The sequence below is a fragment of the Carassius gibelio genome, chromosome A8, assembly GCF_023724105.1.
Source record: "Carassius gibelio isolate Cgi1373 ecotype wild population from Czech Republic chromosome A8, carGib1.2-hapl.c, whole genome shotgun sequence".
In the NCBI taxonomy this organism is placed as follows: Eukaryota; Metazoa; Chordata; class Actinopteri; order Cypriniformes; family Cyprinidae; genus Carassius; species Carassius gibelio.
Window position 1 is genome coordinate 24,616,854 of NC_068378.1, and position 9,253 is coordinate 24,626,106.

At 38.1% G+C, this 9,253-nt stretch overlaps 1 protein-coding gene across 1 annotated transcript; it reads left to right on the forward strand.

The window, feature by feature from the left end:
• The first annotated feature begins 881 nt into the window (after positions 1–881).
• On the forward strand, positions 882–8,618 carry si:ch73-233m11.2 (NACHT, LRR and PYD domains-containing protein 12). The gene is made up of 9 exons (XM_052604915.1): positions 882–1,205; positions 2,273–3,845; positions 4,498–4,659; positions 5,134–5,298; positions 5,393–5,560; positions 6,119–6,292; positions 6,596–6,769; positions 6,858–7,025; positions 7,440–8,618. The coding sequence occupies exons 1-9, from the start codon at positions 1,184–1,186 to the stop codon at positions 7,507–7,509; spliced, it is 2,676 nt and encodes an 891-aa protein (XP_052460875.1). The 5' UTR covers positions 882–1,183; the 3' UTR covers positions 7,510–8,618.
• Positions 8,619–9,253: the final 635 nt, after the last annotated feature.

Sequence of the window (9,253 nt, forward strand, 5' to 3'; positions counted from 1 at the left end):
GTAACACAGGGGTGAAGTGTGTTATTTTGTCTTCAAAGAGAGAAACAGGCCTGATAGGATTCCAAGGAAAGTAGCTGTACTGCAAAAACAACAACAACTCACCAAAACAGATACACAACCATGATGGATTTTGCCACTTTCTTGTGTGACTGACTGACTGACTCCTTCTATCCAAGCCAAAAAACAAACAGAAAATATATAGTATAGATCAGTGGTTCCCAACCTTTTTCAGCTCACGGCCCACACAACTAAATACATATGTTTGCACGGCCCACTGCAAAAACATTAACTGACCCCACTATTGTTGAGTTAATAACTCAGAAGCTAGATTGTCTTTATTGAATGAACTGGCAAGGAACAGAAAATAACTTGGGCTGGCACCACTTTGCACAACTGCTGTAGTTCTGTAGCATATGCAGCAAAAATATCTAAGATCTAAGGAGGTTTATTCTTAAACCAATCAGTGAGCTCGAATAGTGCAAGCATAGCTAGTTACAGTTTAATATTTATTTTTTGTTATTTAATTATATATATATATATGAAATGTTATTATGTTATGACCTAGTTATTTTTAAATATATGAACAACATTATTTATTTTAATAGGAATTGGTGGCCCACCTGCAATACATCAGGCCCACAGGTTGAAAACCACTAGTATAGTTAATCAACTCCAAATCCAACCCAACAAAGTAATTGAAAATGGTTAAATATGTATTAATGCTGTAGCTCAAACTAGAGCATGGAGCTAGCAACGCCAATGTCATAGGTTCGATTCCCACAGAATGAACTGATGAAATATGAGCGCGATGTTAAGTCGCTTTGGACTGCGTTTAACATGAACTTCACTAAATGTTATGATGTAAACTGGCCCTAGATGGCGCTGTTTAACTAACTTCTCTTTGCTTCCGCGTTGGTATTCTAAACACATTCAAACGGAATCGTTTTCGTGCATATTTGTGATACTGTATGTGTGTAAAAAGTACAGCCTGTCATTTTGTAGCATGAAATTGTTCGGCCCGGAGTCATTATCATAGCGGGGTCTTGCAAAGTACAATTCATTACATTAAAGACACACGACACTTCCTCGTTCTTCTCTGACCAAAGAGCATCGAGCGTCCAGCACATTATTCATCTGCAGCCCGTGAACTTCAGTGTTTCTCAATATCTCTGGATCTGCAGCCATGTGGAGCGAGATTTCATTTGGTGAGCAAAAACAGCTCTGACTGTTTGTTCTTTAACACGATACGCTTACGTAATAGTTTATGAGTTTATCAGTTCTAATAGAATCTATTTAATAGAATAGAGTCTATATGTAAATCTGTCTGTCTGTTTATATGTCTATAAACCTTAACTTTAGGATTTTAAAACTTTTTTTCGAAACAAGAAAACAAGCTTTTTGTCAAGCTATTTATATATATATAGAGAGAGAGAGAGAGAGAGAGAGAGAAGCCAAGCAGGGGGACTTTTTCGGACACACCTCATTCAAAGAGTTTTCTTTATTTTCATGACTATGGAAAGTGTAGAGTCACACTGAAGGCATCAAAACTATGAATTAACACATGTGGAATTATATATGGAATTATATACATAACAAAAAAGTGTGAAACAACTGAAAGTGTGTCATATTGTAGGTTCTTCAAAGTAGCCACCTTTTGCTTTGATTACTGCTTTGCACACTCTTGGCTTTCTCTTGATGAGCTTCAAGAGGTATTCACCTGAAATGGTCTTCCAACAGTCTTGAAGGAGTTCCCCGAGAGATGTTTAACACTTGTTGGTCCTTTTGCCTTCTGTCTGCGGTCCAGCTCACCCCTAAGCCATCTGGATTGGGTTCAGGTCCGGTGACTGTGGAGGCCAGGTCATCTGGAGCAGCACCCCATCACTCTCCTTCTTGCTCAAATAGACCTTGGTGCCTTCAGTGTGACTCTACAATATTCATAGTATATATAAATAAAGAAAACTCTTTGAATGAGAAGCTGTGTCCAAACTTTTGGTCAGTACTATATATATATATATATATATATATATATATATATATATATATATATATATATATATATATATATATATATATATATATATATTATTTTTTTTATAGTCAAATTTGAATTCCATTTTTATATGCAACCTGTTTGCTACCTGAATTCAGAATAATTTCAGAATATACAGATAGATAGATAGATAGGTAGGTAGGTAGGTAGATAGATAGATAGATAGATAGACGTTATGTAATTAAGTACTTCAATAATTCTTATCATTTCTTTTTTCCACAGATGTGCAGCAAACGCATAAGGAGACTTTGAGAAACTCTGTTCTGAACACAACTCTGCCCAATTCTCTTTTGGGAGGTCAGCCTGTGGGAGAGGTGATCCAGAAAGGTCACTACACGGCCCTCTCAGTGTGTGCGTATGAGGCCGAACGCGCAAGGGCTAAGAGAGGAGGTCTGGAAGCTTTAGAGGATGTCATATCTCGAGAGTTTTCTCCTGGATCTGAAGGCCGTAGGCTGCTTCTTTATGGCGGAGTTGGAATGGGTAAGACTACAGCGGTAGAAAAGGTCATTTGGGATTGGACGACGGGTGCACGCCTGCAACATTACGCCCTCGTCATGCGAGTGCCGGTTTGGGAGCTGGCCGCTCTTGGAGGGAAAGCAGAGAGTTTGCAGAACATGTTGGGCTGCATACACTCGCACATTTCCACAGAGACTCTCGCCGGCGCTCTACAGAGGCCTCAGTCTCTGCTTCTTGTGCTTGATGGATTGGAGCGATTGCAGAACCTTCTATGCAGTCCATTGTCCTCATCTAGTCTTATATGTGATGTAGAACAAGAAGCGTCCGGCTCCGTCTTGCTGTGCAGTCTACTTCATGGATCTCTGCTGGCGGAGGCTTCATTGCTGATCACCTCCCAAGGGCCAGTCGAGTCTTTGAGATGTTTTGAGGTGGTCGGGTTCTCCCAGACCCAGAGGAGAACGTTCTTCCAGCAGTTCTTTGACGACAGAGGCCAAGCAGAGAGACTTTTTCACCAATCTGAGCAGGCACTGGGAGTGTACGAGCAGTGTTTTCGTCCGGCCTTCTGCTGGACGCTTTGCAATGTGTTTAAAACTCAGTTAGAGAATAAAAAAACCCCACCTGAGACTCTTACTCACTTGCTCAGCATTATCACACACATGCTCCTGCAGAAACAGGAGATGCATGCAGAACAAACCAGAGCGCTTGTGTCTAGTTTGGGAAAACTTACTAATCCGGTTTGCTCCTACAGCGATGTCACATCCTGCGGCCTGCTTTCTTTTCTACACTACCCCACGCTTTCAGCTTTTTTGTGCATCAATGGTGATGTCACTCACCCTGATACCACGTTCTCCTTCCTGTCTCCAGTGATGCGTGAGTTCTTATTGGCCACATCCTTTTATATCGATCAATCCGTGCAGGAGATCTCAGACGATCGCTCAGATTTTTACTACACATTTTTAGCGGGACTGTTGGACTCAATCCAGCGTAAACCAATAGAAGACTCCGTGGGAAAGTTCGACGAAAGTCGAATATCCACGTTCTCTCAGTGGTTGATAGGAAATGTTTCTAAGGTGTTGCCAGATGGTGATGCAACGAAGCACTTTCGTGTTTTTCAGCTTCTGCAACATGCACGTAACTCATCTCTGGTCAAAGAAAGCATTAGTAAGAGCCAGTGGAGGCATGTTAGTTACAGCTCCATGCAGGAGCCTGACTGCGCTGCGCTGTCATATGTAGTGAGTTGTGTGGGAGAGATGGAGCATATGAACCTGTACAGTGCAGAATTAACAGATGAACAGGTCAAGATGCTTATACCAGCGTTACGGCTGTCGAAAAGCATTGGGTGAGTCTGAGATTTTAGATGTGCACATGACACTACTAGATGCATATTTGACTTTTATTGCTTTAATCACTCATGAGTCCTGACTGCCTCACTTTTTTTAGGATTCTTTGATAAAATAAATTGAAACCGAGCAGTATTCATTTGAAATAGAAAACGTTGTAACTAGTGCTATCAAACGATTAATCGCCATTAATTAAGTCTTTGTTTATATAACATATGTGAGTGTACTGTGTATATTTTTGTTATGTATGTATAATATTTTGAAAATATTTACATGTATATGCATTTATATAATTATATTCTTATATTTTATATTACATATAAAAATATTTAATATATAAACATAATGTATTTTTCTTAAATATATGCATGCATGTGTTTGTGTTTATATATACTTAATAATATACAATAATATACACCATATGCACACATATATTATGTAAACAAAAACTTTTATTTTGGATGCAGTTGATTAAACAGCACTATTTGTAACATGTATAAATGTCTTTAGTGTCGCTTTTGATCAATTTAAGGCATCTTTGATGAATAAAGCTATAAATATAAAAAAAAAAATCTTACTAATATCAAATTTATTTTAAAAATGCAGTTTTTTTTGTACAAACAGTTTATGTCAGTGGGGTTATTTTGTCAGTCTGTCACAGAGTCGTCTCAGTTTGACTGCCATCACAAACCTGTCAACAGCGCTGGCTGAGGGACGGACGATAACGCTGGATCTTTCATACTCCAAACTAAAAAAAGAGTCAGTCAAAACCCTCTGTGATGCACTCAGGCGCTCCACGCTGGAGTCGGTCAAGTAAGAGTATTTTTTTATGTATGTGCCTTTATAAGACAGGAGAGCATAATATAGGGAATAAGACTCAAAGCTCTGTCTTTAATGTGGCTCAGCCACAGTAATGTACTTTTTTGATACACTAGATGAAATTTACTTTTAAAGGTGACCATACTACCTCTTTTTCCCAAACATGTCCTGGTCTGAGATTTCTAAATTGTCAAAAATGTCCAGGTTTTGGCTTTGTTTTTCTATTGACTCGCTCTCTACAGTCCTCATACATTATATGTACTGTTCGTTATAGATCCCGCTTTCTTGCAAGCCACTGTTGGTCTATTATACACAGTGCTTGCATGCTATTTACTTTTCAGTCAGCAAGTATGAAAAGAGTAGGTAAACAAAGTCCAAATGTATGAATCCTGGCTAAGGAAATAAAGGACGTATGAGTGCTTGCTTTTGCTCGAACACTTGCCTGAAGTATGTCATGACTTTGTTCAGCTTGTGTGGATGCTCATTGACTACAGCTGATTGTGAAGCTCTGGCTCAGATGCTCTCTGGAGGCTCGCGGCTACATGTGCTCAATCTGTTTGGGAATAATCTGGAGGATCAAGGCCTTATTCACCTCAGCAGTGCCCTGGAAAACTGCAGACTACAGGAAATCAAGTACACTTGCACTATTCATATATCAGTCAGTCTTTTTGGAAACAGAAAGGAAAGCCGTGTGGTATGTTAACTGCTGTTGTGTTGTATTCTACAGTCTGGATCTATGCTCACTGACCGCGGCATCCATGCCTGCGCTGTCTTCAGCTCTGAACAGCGGCTTTTCAGATCTGAGGAAGCTATGCCTGAGCCGGAACGAAGTGATGGATGATGGGATGGAGCTGATCTCACAAGTGTTACAGAAAGGCCGCCTCAACACATTGAAGTAAGACACACATACTCTGTTCAGGTGGCCAACACATGTGCCTGAAAATCACCTCGGAAAGCAAATATCTATCAACAGTTTTCTATTTGAATATATATTTTTAAATATAATTTAGTCCTGTGATCAAAGCTGAATTTTCAGCACCATTCCTCCAGTCTTCAGTGTCACATGATTCTTCAGAAATCACTCTGATATACTGATTTGCTGCTCAAAAACATTTTTTATTAGTATTAATGTTGAAAACAGTTGTGTTGCTTAATATTGTTGCGGAAACCATAAGTCTTCGATGAAAATAAATCTTTTGTGACATTATAAATGTCTTTACCGTCACTTTTGAATCAATTTAATGCATCCTTGCTGAATAAAACTATTAATTGCTTTCAAAACACAACTAAATTAAATAAGTTCGAGATGGTTGCAGTTGTCTACAAAATCCAAGAGGTAAACTGCCCTTATTTAAATCTACTAATAGCCATCTCTTTATTGTAATACTGATAAGATATGGGTTTTGTATGACTGATCATGTGTGTTTTTGATGTCTTTCTGATATAATTACAGTGTGTCTAGCTGTGAGCTGACTGGCTCCTGCTGCTCTTCTCTAGCAGCTGCCCTCCGATCAGAAAACTGCCGTCTGACTGAGCTGGATCTGTCCGTAAATGATCTCGGCCAATCAGGAGCGATGCAGATATGTGAAGCACTGATGACTCCTAAATGCTCACTGGAGATACTGGAGTATGTATGCAAATGAGCTGTTAGGTGTTTAAACACCTTTATGATGATCATGTGGGGTGGGGAGAGTTGAGGCATGTTAGGTTATGATATTATTGGTCAATATAATTTTTCCTTGCTTGGATCATTAGAAAATACTCTAAAATGTGGGATGACTAGGATTGGGTGGCCCCATATGTGTATTATTTCACTGACTTGTCCCTTAGGATTCAGTGTCTCACACTCGATCTGACACAAGGTTCTGTGTTTGGTAGTTCTTGGTAGTTGATTATGTGAAATCTAAGCTGTGTGTGTGTTGCGGTGTAGGATGAGTAGATGTGAGCTGACCGAGGAGGTGTTTCGAGCACTGGGGAGTATTTTGACGTCTGGCGTGTCAAAGCTCGTCAGTCTCTCGGTTGGGCTGAACGATGTTGGCGATACTGGAGCCAAACACATTTGGGAGGCGCTGAGACACAAACAGTGCAAACTACAGCACCTGGAGTGAGTAAAATCCTCACACGTGATTGACTGAAACAAATTGAAGCGCACCTGATGATTGAATCCTACCTGTCTCGTCTTGTTTCTGCAGTCTGGAGATGCTGTCGCTCACAGACGCTTGCGTCGAGGAGTTATGTGAATCTGTTGCTGCCAGCAGCACTTTATCAACTCTCATTCTAAAGAACAACAAAATGACGGACTCCTCCGTACCACGATTGGTCAAATTAATGCTTGACCGTCCTCTAATGACCGAACTAAAGTAAGTTCAGTCCATAAATGTTATATTTTATATTAATTGAATATATTTTATTTGTAAACTTATTTATAAATGTATTTTAAATGTTTTCATAGTTTTTAAATGTATTTTAATGGCCAAATATACATTAATATCATACAAGTTAAAATATATTTATATAAATATCTAAAAAAATATATAATATATATTTTTTGCATTTTTTATTTTCAGTGGAAATACATTTATATTGTCCAAAATATATTTTATTAACTAAAATCTGTATTTTCAATGTTGTAAATGTGCTTACTTTTGCAGTACATTTTCTATTATGTTTTGACATTTGAACTAAAGCTAAATATATTTTACATTTAATTGCACTTGAGTGCAATATGATGTACTTCATGTGATAACATATTAATTTTCTCATATTTTTTCCAGTCTTAGGTATAATGACTTCAGTGAAGATGTTTTTGAGTTGATGGACACATGCCAAAGTATTGTTTATTAGAGAATATCATTTCAGGTTGGATGACACTTGTTATGTTTCCTAGTGTAAAACAAAATGCTATGATTAATGCATATTCTCTACAAAGTGACACTCTCTAGTGCCCTTTTTACAGATGGTTTTATGCAGACAAGTATGATTGTCTTTGAATTTGCAACCAAGTATTATAAAGTAAGATTTATCTGAAGTAAATATAGCACATTGAGGAGAACACTGTCAGTTTTCATAATAATATTAATAAAAATAGATATACTGTTAAAAATGTAGATAAAAAAAAAGTGGATTATTTCTGGTTATGAAGAATAAATTGCTTCATATATACATTTAATCTTAAGTGTTAAATACTTTTTTGGGGCTACTGTAAATCATTCAAACTGTCATGTCTGGTTCTCCACATACTGTACAACCCTCATACTGTTATTTATTTCACAACACTTGTCTGAAAGAACTAGACAGCTATAGCTCATAGAAACAGTGATTTATTTCACATTACATATTGAGAACATTCATTTTAGTGTGATTTTTAAGAACCGTTTCACTCTGAATGGACGGTATCAGCTTTAGTGGCACTTAAAGAGGAGCGCTCAGTCTGGCATTTGTGGCTTTTCTACAGAATAAAGTGTCTGAAAGTACAGTGCTGCAAGACATATTCATTAGAAACGAGCAGCAGCTATGACAAAACCTGCGAGCATCTTCATGTGACCTTGGTCACTCTTATTGTAACACACACTCACACCCTGCTGAACAGACCAACTTAGATCACCAGAGATTTGCATGCTACTGCTGTTTGAAATAAGTTTTTTGATTAAGATGAATTATCTATTTAAGGAGTATTCATAACTACAGCAATGTTATTCCGTTCAGCAGGGCTCACATGAATACTGCACACAAACCCTCACACATACTCAGTATTGAAGCATTGTTCTTCTTTCACTGTTGTTCTGGATAGTTCTGTAAGCAGTGGATGAACTCAGTAACAGATCTCATACAATGCATTAAAAAGAGGATCTCTGGGGGAGGACAAAATGTTCAAATGTGTGTCTTTTATTTTGCAATGTTTGGCACTAAATGTACAAGAGGTTTGAATCTTATAAATCAAAGTTTGTGTCTTACCCGTCCAGTACTCCTTTGTTTTTAAATGGGACATAACATACACCGTTTCACCTAATCTCATGTTAATCTTGAGTACCTATAGAGTAGTACTGCATCCTTCATATATACAAAAAGTCTTTAGTTTTATCATAATAAAATACATCTTTCCGATTCTTTCCGGAAGAAGCCGAGCTCCTGGAGGCGTGCCATGAGCGGAGCTATACTGATGTTTCGTGTTGTTTCCATTAACATATATTCACTTATGTGCTGATTTCCAACAAATTTGCTGATTTACATGAATAGGGTCTTTAAGCAAACGATGTGCAAATCCAGCGTCGGCCTGGGCCTTTTTTATAAAACTTTCTCCACTCAAATGACCAGAAAACACAAATGCACTTGCTACACTCCGTTGCTGCCCCGGAAAAACAAACTGCATCCACTGTTCAGTTCACTCATTTGGAGGCATTTTCGAACAAATCCTACGCAGCGCTGCCGACGAATTTCGTCATCTATAACTCCAAGCAAAGCCATTATTGTGTTAGCCTGTATTCTTAAATTAAATGCTTGAGTTTTATTAAATGATTTTCAAATTTCAAATACTGAAGACCAAAATTGTCTCAATTTAGTACATGACCAGAACATATCTGCCTTGCAG

What these genes read in the sequence shown, in the direction of transcription:
- si:ch73-233m11.2 (XM_052604915.1), top strand. Translation starts at nt 1,184, where the DNA reads ATGTGGAGCGAGATTTCATTTG. An exon ending in GTGGAGCGAGATTTCATTTG is followed by an intron (nt 1,206 to 2,272) that starts GTGAGCAAAAAC and finishes TTTTTTCCACAG; the next exon opens with ATGTGCAGCAAACGCATAAG. An exon ending in TGCAAACTACAGCACCTGGA is followed by an intron (nt 6,770 to 6,857) that starts GTGAGTAAAATC and finishes TTGTTTCTGCAG; the next exon opens with TCTGGAGATGCTGTCGCTCA.